Source organism: Onychomys torridus, chromosome 12 (assembly GCF_903995425.1).
Source record: "Onychomys torridus chromosome 12, mOncTor1.1, whole genome shotgun sequence".
Lineage (NCBI taxonomy): Eukaryota > Metazoa > Chordata > Mammalia > Rodentia > Cricetidae > Onychomys > Onychomys torridus.
In genome coordinates, this window is record NC_050454.1 from 41811683 (window position 1) to 41825572 (window position 13890).

Below are 13890 nucleotides of genomic sequence, written 5' to 3' on the forward strand. Positions count from 1 at the left end.
GGAACAAATTCCAAAAAAAAAAAAACCTACTTCACAGTATTTTTGAGACAGAAAAGACAGAGATTTGCATAATGAAAACATTATAGATTACCCTTTGTAGATGATAAATTAATACAAATATTGTAACAAATTACATATTTTTATTTTTGTATTTGACCATTACAAAAATATAGCGCGATATTTCCTGATTCCATTTTAACAGAAGCATTCTCCCACTGAATAAACAGTTATATCTGTTAATGTGTGTGCAATAAAAGCAGAGGCCAGCTCCATTTGAACTGAGTTCTAACTCCACTGCCAAGCATCAAAGCCAGTGACAATTGCAGAGGCCATGTCTGTGAATGGGGTTTGGCTAAGGATTGATTACCCCAGATTTTGCTAGGTAGGATCTGAAGAATGTCTTAACAACCACACTCACCATTTTAACACCGAATCTTTACATTCAGCTCATATTACAGTATACATGTTTTCTTAAAAAAAAAACAAAAAACAAAAAACTGTGTGTAGCAAATGACCATACATACAACAAAGAGGCCAAACCACATTTTCAGGTCTGTTCTATTGATTTCCACATAACGTTTTTGAGACAGAATCTTTTCAGTGACCCTGAGACTCACTGACTGAGCTAGAAGGAAATACCAACAAGCTCTGGGGATCCACTTGTGTTTAACCCATCTCCCTTTTAACCCAAGCAACTGAGTTCACAGTTGAGGGGACAGCTGCCACACACAGCTCTTCTCCTGGTGCTGGGAATCAAAACCTAGGTCATCATCCTTGTGTACAAGACCTTTACCCACCAAGTCATGTCCCCAGCCCGTTAAAATTATATATTTTCTATGTATGATATGTTAAATGCATCATTTAAATTTAAAGTAGTTTATTTTCTGAAGGTATAAATACTTTTATTCTTTTTAAAGCAAGGCAAGTATTTCAAATTATTAATTATTAAACAAACCATTTTTCATTCTTATAATAAACTAAACCTGGGCATAGTATACTACCTTTTGCCTATGTCTAAATTATTCCTACTAACTACACTCTCTTTTGTACATTGGTAGACATGGCTTTATAGTCTATATATTATTACATTTTATTCTGTATTGTCTTTGTGTCTATTTTTCTTCCCTTAAGAAAGTCACTTTTGGCCAGGTAGTGGTGGCTCGCACCTTTAAACCTTTTCTCAAAAGAAAAAAACAAAGGAAAAAAGAAGAAAGAAAATAAAAAAGGAGTGAACTGATGCTCTTTGAATCAGATATCAGGTGCCAGGGGATCATGCTCTAACAAATTTTATCCATTGAAAATATTCTTATATGTTATTAATTCTTTGAGAATTTTAAACAATGTATTTTTGTCATATTAACCCCTTTCCCAGCCCACACTACCCTAACTTTGTGTCTTCCTTTTTTTGTATTTAAACTCATCAAGTGTGGTTTTTATTTCCCCCATGCTGTCAGATATAGATAGGTGGGCCTCCATGGGAACATGGTTGACCTACAAGTGTCTGTTCCTTCAAGAAGGATGACTTCCCCTCTCCTACCAGCTGTCATTTCCCAACAGTTCCTTAGCTGTATGTGGAACTTCATGCCACCTCCCATCTCCACGTGGAGATTTTTGCCTGCCTTGGCCTTTCATAGGTCATGCACATGCCGTCATAATTGCAATGAATTGATATGCTCAGTTGCCCTGTAACATCCTCAAAACATGTAGCCATCAATCCCTCTGGCTCTCACAGGCTTTCAGCTACTTCTTCCCTAGAGATCTCTGACACAATTGTCCCATGTATGGCTAAGCATTCCACAGTCTCAATCTCTATAAACCTATCACTTCTGGGTCTCTTGCTCATAATTATCTACCTTAAGTTGAATTTAATTTTATGATAATGCTAGGAAACCATGCTATTTTTATAAATGAGGAAAATATGCAACACCAATTCCTTTGTAATTACAATGTAGCTATCCATGAGAAATTAGTAAACAATAAAAAAGAAATAATCCAAATCATTTATACATATAAAATCTCATTCCCTTCTTGTTTTTCTTATCATACACCTATAGAGACCTTCCCAGTTATGCTACACAGCATGCTGATACCTGTGTTCTGACTCAGTCATTGGTTTGCAATCATGAATTTATGAAAATAACTTGCATCATTAACATTGCTACAATTCACCAAAATCATTCCTATAAATGAAATAAATATCATATACATTCTGGATACTGAAAAAATCATATGAAATATAGTACTATAACAAGCACAAACTTTTAGAGAGAAGTGTGTGAAATAATGAAGATTAGGTATTGTCACTTAAATATGACATTGTCTTCTAGTAATGTTTTCTCATCTTATGTGAGGGTAATAAAAATGTTTAAGCCTTTTGTGCCATTCAAGCATTGAAATATAAGAAATCATTTAATGCACTGTCCACATCATTCTTCATCATGCAAGATTGCATGGGAGATACATAGTAAATATTGTTGTTGCTATAATTTTATTTTAATTTCTAGAATATAGTTCAAGGGGGAAATATACCAGTCCCATCTAGTACAACTCTTATTCTATTCTACTAGGTAAAATTTTGCCAGTGGTAACTATTGTTGGAGCCGGGAGCATCATTTAACTAATGGTGTGATGGCAGAAATATCAAACATTTGCTGAAACTAAGTTCCATCCTTTTGAACTTCAAGTAAAATTGATAACACATGTTATTGCCTAGCTCTGAGCAGAGCGTGCCCCAGCTTTCTGCTACTTTGAAGATCACAGACTCTATCACCTTCTCCTGTTCAAGGCCATCAGGCTCAGCAAGTACCATGCCATTAACATTGTTTATGGCTGAACTCAAATAAATGAAAAAGTAATGACTATATAATGAGCTTTCCCCAAAAAACTGATCTGAAAATAGCAAGTTACATAGGATCAGTGCTTCCAAGTCCACAATTAATAGTGATAATAAAAAAATGGCTTTTGAGCAAAAACCAAACACCAAAACAAGACATCATCATCATCGTCATCATCAACAACAACAACAATAAAACAGAAAAAAAAAAAAACTCAAAGAATTATTTTCCAGAATTTTCTTTTGTTGACTCATTGACTGCTGTTTTCTCAGAAGTGGCAAATCTAGTCTTGTATAATCTCATCTGATACTGAAAGTGTCTGAAAATACCACAGTACTGTTGGTTCTTCCTTTCTAGGAAACACTTGTAATGGTTTGATGTGCAAGATGTCTCACACTGAGGAAGGTTGACTTGGAATTTGATTTCAGACCCATGGCTTCCTATTTAAAGCATGACTGTTTGCTTTGTAAATGGCATTTTATTCATGAAAAGTAGGTTCCCCTTCACTCTGCTTGTGGGGGCAGATGCTTCTCTGTACTTTGTAGACTGAATCACTTGGGAAGTCAAAAAGGACAGTAGAACAACTAACTTTTAGAGGCAGATTAACTCTATTTTGCATTAAATGAAACATCTTAAATTGATACTGAAAGGTTTGTATTTCTTTCTGCCACTGCAGGAGGCTGGACTTACAGCTTCTAAACATGCCACTGAGAAGCTCACAATTGAATTCTAAGCAGACTACTCTATTATGTTTACAATGCATGTGGCGGCTGTATTTATGGAGTGGGCTTGGCAGCTGCTCATGTTCTTATTTGAGCAGAGATATGGCAAATTTAGAACTTTCGCTCCAAGGAGGTAGTCGTAATTGACACCAGAACATTCCAGCATCAGGCTTGAATAAGATGTTCAACATATGCTACCTGCATTTTGAACACCTTGTTGATCTCAAATATGTTTACTTTTTCCTACATTTTTGTCTTGGGGATTATTTTAGATATTTTATTGTTGTCATTTCTTTTTGGTTATTGTAACTTAAAGTGTTTTTCTATTTTGGGATGCAAAGGAAATTTTCTGGAATGTTCACTGTTTTGTGTTGCTTTGAATGCAGTAAACATGTTCCTACGTCTCAGCAGGACAGGTTGCTTTTGCTAACTCATCACACTGGAGTCAAAGGGAAACCATGCCTGGTGGTGAAACAATAGAACCCATCATCAGTTTAGACCTAGCATTCTGTTTGATGGTGACCTTTACCCACTCTCTCTTAAATGTATGTGCTGGAAAAATTAGTGATGATTCTATCCAGACAAAAGTGTAATCGTTTTCTCCATCACTCTCTGAAGCAATCAGTCATGTCGTTGACCTTCTGTAAAAAGTACACTCAATTCAATGACACTGGAAGCCTACTACCAGTAAATATTGCCCCTCCCTTTCTCATTCACTTCCTGCTCTCTACCTCCCTACTCCTTCGTTTTTCTCTTAATTTCACTCTCTTAATTTTTCTCTTAATTTATATGTTTATTGTTTTGTAATTTTTACATTATGTTTTCTTTTTTAATATTACAATATAATTACATCATTTCCCTTTTCCCTCTTCTTCCTTCATTGCTCTCCTTCCTCTCTCTCAAATTTGTGACCTGGTTTTTTTTAATTGTTTTTACATACATATATGTATATACATGTATACCACTTTTTTCAATCAATTCATTTTTGATTCCTGACACACTGGAAAATTAAATACCTATTTTGATGCAGGGCTAAATTTAGTCATTATCCCTGTCATCTGTGAGATATTTTATCTTGTTTGGGGGGTTTATTTTTTATATTTTCATTTGTCTAGTTTTTTAAGTGTGGTAAATGGAACTGTGCTCAAGCATGCCTGGGCCAGTGGAGGGTATCTGCTGTTCTCTCTTGCTCTCTGTCTCAGTCCCTTGAGATGGGGTTCGCCAGTGAACCTTTATCCAGCAAACACAGTGATCCTCCTTTTTCCTTCCTTTCCAGCAGTCTGAGGAACATGTGGTCATGCTTTTTGCATGGATTCTGAGGACTTGAAAAGGAGATATTGATGCTTGTACAGTAAGTGCTCTTAACCACTGGTTCATCGGTCCAGCCCCCTTTTTTCGGGTCTAACAGTACACAAATGAATGCAAACTACTTCAGAACCTTGACATGGTGGTGCTTTGCCATGGAAGTTGGCGAATTATATTTTCAAATTCAAGAAATAGGATTCTTAAGTGTAATATAAGAATCTAACATGAAACCTGGGCTAGTGAGCTGGCTCAGCAGGTAACTGCATTTCTCTCCAGTTTGGATGGTTTGAGTTAGGTCTGCAGGACTCACATAGTGGAAGATGAGAGTTACATTCTTTAGTTGTCTCTAACCTACTCACATGTGCTATGGCACACATATGTCCTAACACACACACACACACACACACACACACACACACACACATACACACACACACACACACACACACACACACACACACACACACACTAAATCCATACTAAAATAAGAACATTAAAACATGAAAATCTGTTTTTATTCCTGTGTTTGGGAAAAAATGGAAAACTGTATTTCTCAACATCTGGAGTGACTTCTAGAAAAGAACCTTGTGCTGTCTGGTTGTCCACGAAAATGGAAAAGAGAAATGAGTGAGTCTTATGCACCAGGTGGTAGTGGCGATGTCAGCGTAGCACAGCACAAAGTCAAAACCAGCAGGCCCTTCACGAAGTAAAATGAGAAACCAAAACTGTAAACTGAGAATAGTCGGCATAGCTGCATAAGTACAAATGTATTGCTTTCCCCAGTTGGGCTCCAGATCCATGGAGCAACCGCTTGATCAAGATGTCACGAAGGACATTAAATGTCTAAGTGACACTGAAAATCCAATGAAATGTGATCTTGTACATATAAAACACTATGATCTTTCCCTGGAGGAACAATAGAATCACTCATTTTCATAATTCTCACTTCTACATCTACTGTTTTAATTAATTGCTGAAAAAAATATTTTCATCAGTGAATATTTCAGTATTACTAAATAGAGTACAGCGTTAAGAGTACAGAGGCAAGAATTAAATAAAAGATTTAACATAGTGATGTTGCTTATATTTGAATTTGTACACATTGTTAAGTTCTCAATTCTATTTATTTCATATGGAAACTCAAAGGAAAATCAAAGTATTCTTTAATTACGCCATGTACTTGTGTAGAAGGAAATCCTTCTTAGCTACACTAAAATGATAGACGGTATCAGTGCCACTTGGAAAGGACTGCATGTAATGTTAAAGAAAAATAACATTGTGCAAAATATAATGAGTAATGTCTGTTGGTAACCATAGAGTATGGAAATGTGGTGCCAGTGAATTATCCCCTGAAGGATGCCAAATTTTCTGCCATATGTTGTCATTCACTGTATGGAGTCTGTTGCCAATTTCACTTACTCTTCACCCTGTGCTTCAAAATCTTGAGAAAAAAAAAAAAATCCCAGTGCATTCTCAAGAGGTTTTCTTTGGGACTGGAGCCAATAATCACAGATCTGCCTCACAGGATCCCTTTAGCCTGGCTGAAGAAATCATCATGGAAATAAATCCAGACCTCTGTGATGGCTCTGAGCCAGAGGCTCCCCAGCACAGCCAGGAATGCACCTGGAAGCCTAGGTCAGAACTACCTGAAATCCACGGAGAAACAAAGGGAAGGCTTGGGGTCTCCTCCGAATCCCAATCTCACATCTTAGAAGCAGCCCTGAGATTCCTATAATTTTCCTACAGCCAGGAGGAGAGCAAGGGGGCAAAGATCTGAGGGCTTCAACCAAGCTGGTGAGTAGCACTAGAAAAGGCAGCTAGTTGGGAGTTCATTCAAAATCCAGCCATTCTTTATCCTGCTACTCTGCGATTGAGATTGTTCTCTGTGATTCTTGTCAAGGTAGTCTTTCATTCAAGTGACTAATGTCAAAAGTCAAAGGATTCTGTGATGTAGAACAACACTGCTATTCAATCTGTTGCCAGAAAAATTTGTTCATCCAAGACAGAATTTTAGTTAGACGCAAGCTACTTGTGTGAAAATCCTTCAATGACTAAGTTTATGCAATATCTACTCAGCATAAGCCAAAGTGGGCATTGTGATTTTTACTTACTTTTAGTGACAACTCCTTCCAGTCGGATAATGTTGGGGTGGTCAAACTGTCCCATGATGCTTGCTTCTCCCAGGAAGTCTCTCCTCTGCTTCTCTGTGTAGCCCACTTTCAAGGTCTTGATGGCTACAGAGATCTCTTTCTTTGAAGGAAGTTTTAAGCGACCACTGCAAACTTCTCCAAATTCACCTGTTAAAATATAAAACAAAAGTAAAATATAATCAAAAATTAAAGATTCATGGGGCTGAGTAGATGGCTTAGTGGGCAAAGTGCTTGCTTGCAAGCATGAAGTCCTGGGTTAGGAACCCTAACACCCAGGATAAAGTCAGGCATACAATAGCATGCTGGGAGGAGGTAGAGACAGGAGGAAGCCCTGGGCTTGCTACTCACTCAGTCTAGCCTCAGTTATAAACTCCAAATCCCAGACCACAAAACAAAATCAAATAGAGATCAATAGAGTAACCATCCAAAGTCAACCTCTGTCTTCAATGTGTACAGGCATATGTGATTGCACCTACACACACACACACACACACACAGACACCAAAATAATTAAAACAGAATAATTGCTGCTTTTAAATAATTCCATTAAATTATACATGTTTCCACTTTTGAGGTATATAGTCTGTAAGCTCAAAAATATTTTGGAAGATAGCAATATAAAATGGCCTAGGAATTCCCAGGCTATTCATGGGCCTTTTGAGGAGTTCGACATGGTTTAAGTCACTACATCATGAAAATGCAAGAGAAAATTGAGAGAAGCATCTCTCAGGCTTTGCATTCCTTATTCTAACAGCTAACATTATTTCAGGGTTATCAGTGGGCCAGCACAGATATTAGGGTTGAACACTGGATTAATTTCAGATGTTTGAAACTATTCTCTTTTTACTGTGAGGGCCAAATTGGCTATAGACTTAGGCTCACTGAAAATGAGAGGGTAAGCATCTGCTATCAATTCACTTTATTGGAGTATTGGTTTGTTGTATTATTGACACACTTGCTATAAAGTTCTCTAGGCTTCTTGGAGGAGAACAATAATATAACATTATTAAATGAAGCATAGCCAGTTTTATCTAAAAACTAACTGAAGAACTATTTTCTTAGCCTGAATGTCCCCTGTAAAGTTGTCTTGATGTGCAAATGATCTAAAAATTGTTGAACATAAAATATTGCTAAATTTTAAAGTTTCCAATAGAGTTGATATAAAATTTCCCTGAACTATTAGGACCCTACCAGGTTAATGATAAGATTTACCTATCACTCTTCCAATAGATATGCTGAGCTTCCTCTGAGAAGAAGCCTGTTGCAAATAGTTCTCTGCTCCCATGGCAGCCATGATTGCTGCAAAATAGTGCCTCCCACAGAATCTCTTCCTATTGTTTTACAGATCATTAGACCTGTATTGTACCATTTTTAAAAATTAATCTTCTAGTAACTAGAAAGAGGTTATTTTAAAGTATGTCTTAATTAACTGTGTGATGATTTTGTTTGTTTATGGACTTACGTTGCTGTGATTTTCTCAAGTATGGTGCCTTTTGTATTGGTTAGAAAGAAGGGTGATAATCTTTCTTTCTTTCTTTCTTTCTTTCTTTCTTTACTTACTTACTTACTTACTTACTTACTTACTTACTTCTTTTTTTTTTTTTTTTGCCCAAATGAGTGGTTTGACCTACAAAATACCAGAGTATTCTATTGACTTACCAGCTACATCACAACAAATTGTTTATAGTCTCTTCAGGAAGTTTTAACCCCTGACTTCACCTTATGTTGAGAAAGGAAATCTCCTTTGTTTCTGAAGCAATGACTTATGTTGTAAGTCAACAAAGCCACCAAAGGAAGCCAGGAAGAACTAATCCTTGCTTCCAGGCAATAGTCTATAACTATAGTGTTCCTTGGATGGTAAAGAATGAAAGAGCAATATTTGAGTAATCAATTGTTTTCCCAAACTCAAGTTAGAATACATCACTAGTCACTACAGATGTTGAGAAAATAGGAATTGCACCATGACGTAGAACGAAAGCAAGAACAGGAGTTTCTTTCCTTTCACTTCCAGAGAGCTTTATTGCCATTTGTGGAAAAACCAATGAGATGGGTACTAAAGTGATATAGTTCACGTTGTTTAAAACATACACTCAAAACAGTCATATGGAATTTATGCCAAATGTGTCAGCCTTTTATTTTTGATTGTTGGTTCTCTGAATTTGAAAGAGACCTTTAAAATCAAAAATCAAGATTTACACTTACTAGTCTTGTTTATTACATGACTCACTTTTATTCCCAGTTAGTCAGTAGCTTTGTGACACATGATCAGCTTTTAGCCACTGCTACTGCTGTCCCCAGAATTCAATAAATGAAAGGCAGCCATGGTCTGAGAGACGGTAAGTCTGGCACCTTTAAAATCATTGCATTCCACTAAATGGTGCATTTTTTATTGCCTGTCTTTGATCATGAAATCAGAAAATGACTTTCTCCATAGGAATACACATAGGTCTCAAAAAAGTTAGCAAGCTCGTTTTTCTCATGTAGCATTCTTACTGCAAGTTGAAAACTCATGACTGCAGCTTGTTAGGAGAGCTATTGACATGTTAGTTACCTGCTCCAACAACTTTGTCGATGGATATGTTGGTGGCATCCAACTCCTTTGCAAACTCATGAACAGCTTGTGTAGGGTCCTCATATGTATGTGGATCAACATATGTCCTGAGACCTGGAAGTTTTACTATTAAAAAAAAGAAAAGCATGATTTTATGGAGTGAATTTCATAACATTAGTTACTGAAAACATCTTTACTTTATTAAGTTTTATTGATCTTTAGTCTACTGAATACTACTCTGTAATATTTAAAAATAAATGTTGTAGTAAGCATAGAAAAAAATTTAAAAAGTTGTCTATGATATACCATAAAATGGAAGCAAAACTAAGGTATCTTCTCTGCTACAACACTGAGAGGGGCCACTGAAATGCAGGTCTCAAGAAGGAAGATGACCAGGACATGAGTAGGCAAGGTAATTACTATCAAAAGCCATCATGCCACTATGCTACTAAACATTTCTGTTTCAGAGACACTAGACTAGCCAAACATCTGCTGCAGTGTGCTATCTGACAGTAAATCAAAGCACACAAATGTGCTCCAGAGGCAGAAGGGAGACTTAAGTATGAAGTAACTAAAATATTTCAGAAAGCAAAATATCTCCGATACTACTGTGGTTTTATTTGTTCACAAATGAGTTCACCTATCTGAACTGAAAATTTAAGTTAGGCTGTGTATTTTATGTACATACCAGGATACTATCAGTGGACAGAAATCACATATGACTTTCAACATAACTAAAATCAACATAAATATTGCTTATAAGCTTAATAGTTATTTTGAAAAGCTGTCTCAAGCACACATCATACATGTAGCTTCATGCTGTATTTATTTATTGAATTATTCTGAATGTGAACATTTCATGGTTTTCTATAAATAAAATATAAAACAATCTATAAGTAAATCTTTTCCATATCATTTAGTATTATGAGATTTGGAAAAAATGATCACATTTGGGAAAAAAAGGTAACATTAAGGATTGTTTAAACAATCTTTCTCTAAAAGAAAACTTTTCAAACAAGAACATAAGATCAATACATGAACACACTCTAACATTAAGGATGAAAATTGATTGCCACATTACATTTGTTGACATTATAGATGATTTTAATTTTGGTAACATGAATCATATTGTTTTAATATGAACCATTGATGCTTAAAAGATCTAGATTTTTGTTTAATTATACTTAAATATAGAAGGACATCTTTTCATTTAAAAAAATAAAATAAAATCAGACACTGTAATTTCCAAAAATTACTTTATAATTGGAGCATCTCTTTTCCAAACATGTGACTAAGGATTGTATAGACCCAATAGATGTTTGAGTTAGCTTTGCCAGGTATTATATAAGTACTAGCAGTTGTGCTAAAGGTAACACAGTAGAGCATTGCCAGTGAGCCCAGCATTTCAGAGTATATTTGATTTATACTGATTTATTTCATGAAACTATTACTCTTTTCTATAAAAATGGATGGTGTCAAAAATTTTGACACAAGGATCTATTATTTTTAATATTAAGCTAATATAACTTCTTTCGATTCTATCCATACTAAGACAATGTGCCTAAGAAAAACTGTTATGTATTTCTTGATTTGGAAACCATTGAGTTACTATAATATTTTAAGAAGTAAATATGTGTTAGAATCTTTTAGATTTAGTCAGAGTTTGGTTACATTTAAATACTCACTTCAGATTACTGCTCCTCTGATGTATTTTGATCTGATTCTACATTTGAACAGTAAAAGAATGATTATCCAAGCTTCATACTATTTAGTGAAACATTTTTTCCATTAAAGAAAATAACATTTTGAACATTATATGAAGTTGAATATTTTTGTTCAATAATTGAAAATCTTTGACCTTGTTACATTTGAAGAATAAAGCTCATTTCAGGGAGAGTTTCTGGCATTAGAATTTGTTTAATTGGTGAAATGCAATGTCTGAAATTTTTTAAAAAATAAACTGCTGGCTTAAAAAGTTCTCAACTGAGTTTTTAAAGTCAACCCTAGAGAAAAAAAAATGTTTCACTAAATAGTATGAAGCTTGGATAATCATTCTTCCCTCAAAATCAATCACATTCACTTCTATTAGTTAGCATAAAGTAAATTGATTTTCCATCCACATGACATTTGTGAAGAATTATAAACATAAACACACACCCATGAGTAAAATGGTCTGTTCACCAGGGATTTTGGCTGTTGATTTTTAACTGCTCACCCTTGGCGTTCTGGGAACCAGGAGGTTTGGGCTGCAATGCAAGTAATCCCTTCACACCAATAATTAAGGGCACCATACAGAGTAACTGGACTCTGCCATGAAAACCAGATAATAAACACATGTGCACGTGTTAAGCTGCACTACTTTACAGCTCATTCTGTGCAAACACAATAATTTACATTTCCATTTTACCAGCATGAGTTGCCCTAAGGACAGAAAAAAAAAAAAAGTGAAAAAATGCCCAGGCAGTAAGGGCAAGGGGACAGGATCTTAAGAGGCAAAACACATTTCTTTTCTTTTGAAGCAACATTATAGGATTTGTAACAAGGCTTGAGGGAATAGTTCATAGCTAGAGCTTTTTAAAGTAATACCAAATAAATGGTCTGAAATAAACCAGCTGTAGTATTGAGAGGCAGAAAGTCTATGACACGCATGTAGTTGCTTTATAGTTTTAAAGCTGAGATAATATGCATTTCTCTTTAAATTTTGCCTATTGTAAAGATATGGTGCATTGAAAAAAAATGTTTTAAGAAACTCATCCATAAAAAACAAAAGTAAAATACTAGAACTACTTGGAATTGGTGACAGACATTTATCAAAATCTATATTCATAAGGCTTATGATCCCCGTAATGATAGCTAAGTCAGCTTGGTCCAGTGTAGAAAATAGTTACAGTAACCATCCACCTCTAACTCAGAAGGATTCAGGTCACAAAAATCAAATAGCCCAACCTACTCAAACTATGAAGAAACAGAAATCATCAAATTAGTTAGAGGTGAATGGTATATTTGGTAAGCTAACTTACCTGAGTTGGTGTAACCTGCATAGATGTAGCATTAAATTAAGCTAAAACTTCAGTGTTTATTATAAAATGAATATTTTATTACAACTGTACAATGAAATGAACAAAACTACTGTTTCTGCAAACTCTTGTACTGTTTCCATACATAAATTTACATTTTTATAAACATTCTTTTCTCTTTTGTTCCAATCTATTGTTTCATTTTCTACACGTGAACTAGGAAATAATTGTTTTTACATGAGCTATAGCTGAAATGATAATTCTTTTAGATCCCCAAACAGTAGCTGATAGCAAGTATCCTTTCTATTTGGAGACATTTTTAAAAGGCAATAGTAAATGCTAAAGTAATTCTTGCTTACAAGACTTCATTATTACTTCTATGAAGATATTTCAGGCAAGTGAGCATCAGTCTGGACTTTTGCCAACTTCCATGAGATCTTGCCATTCCTCTGAAGGTCACTGGTTAGTATTTCCCTCCCCCTCCCTCCTGAATAAAGCTTATTTGAAAAAGTAGACACATAGAATGATTCATTTTTATCTGAGGGAATAAGAAAAAAAATACACCTTTTTGTTAGATGCAAACATTTTGTTACTGAAAAGTGTATTTCTATTAATAGAGGTTAAATAGGTTGGTACAGAAATTGAGAGGAAAAATCTTGTCTTTCCTACCAATTGGATGATACATACTTCAAATAAACAGTTTATTCTGAAAGCTCTTTTCTGGTTGGTAGAATAAATGGAGTAAGGCATTTCACATAAACATCGGTTGTTTATATTTACTTGGCAGTCAAGAGAGGGAAAAGGTTCCTATTCAGATTTCTGCCCAGAATTGCTAATGAAGAAGTTGAGGACATGCTTTCATTTCAGCCATGCAGAATTGACTACAGTGCTCAGGACTCATGACAGACATTATTTGAACATAAACCACAGGTTACCCTTCACTTTAAGTATGCTGAAATGCAGCCATGTGAAAAAAATTGCTTAATTTAGAGCCGTGGATTTCTTCCTCTTTCTAAAATAAATTTAATTTGCTCATTTTCCTCTCATAAGACTACTTCAGAATTCTTTTTGTTGAAGGGAGGTTACCCAATCATAAATCAACAACTGCTAAAGCTGAATTGTTAAAACAAAGTTTGGAAACTCACAGTGCCCATTCCCAAAGTGAAGCCGCTTGTCATCTGAACTATGTTTTGACTTGTGATAGCCACAGAACCTAGAGGCAAAGCAAAGCAAGAAAATACATAAACACAATATCCATGCTCAGAATATGTAAAGACTCCCCAATAAAGCTTTCCCTTGAAATAATACTTT

General features: G+C 35.3%; 1 protein-coding gene across 2 annotated transcripts in view; it reads right to left on the reverse strand.

The window, feature by feature from the left end:
* Positions 1-13890, reverse strand: part of Epha3 (EPH receptor A3) — a 311853-nt gene that overhangs the window by 42411 nt on the left and 255552 nt on the right. For both annotated transcript variants that reach the window (XM_036203814.1, XM_036203813.1), the window contains exons 9-11: positions 13725-13792; positions 9563-9688; positions 6973-7158 (exon numbers count right to left, since the gene is read on the reverse strand). In XM_036203814.1, coding sequence (XP_036059707.1) covers positions 6973-7158; positions 9563-9688; positions 13725-13792 — 380 coding nt within the window. The remainder of the gene's footprint in view (positions 1-6972; positions 7159-9562; positions 9689-13724; positions 13793-13890) is intronic.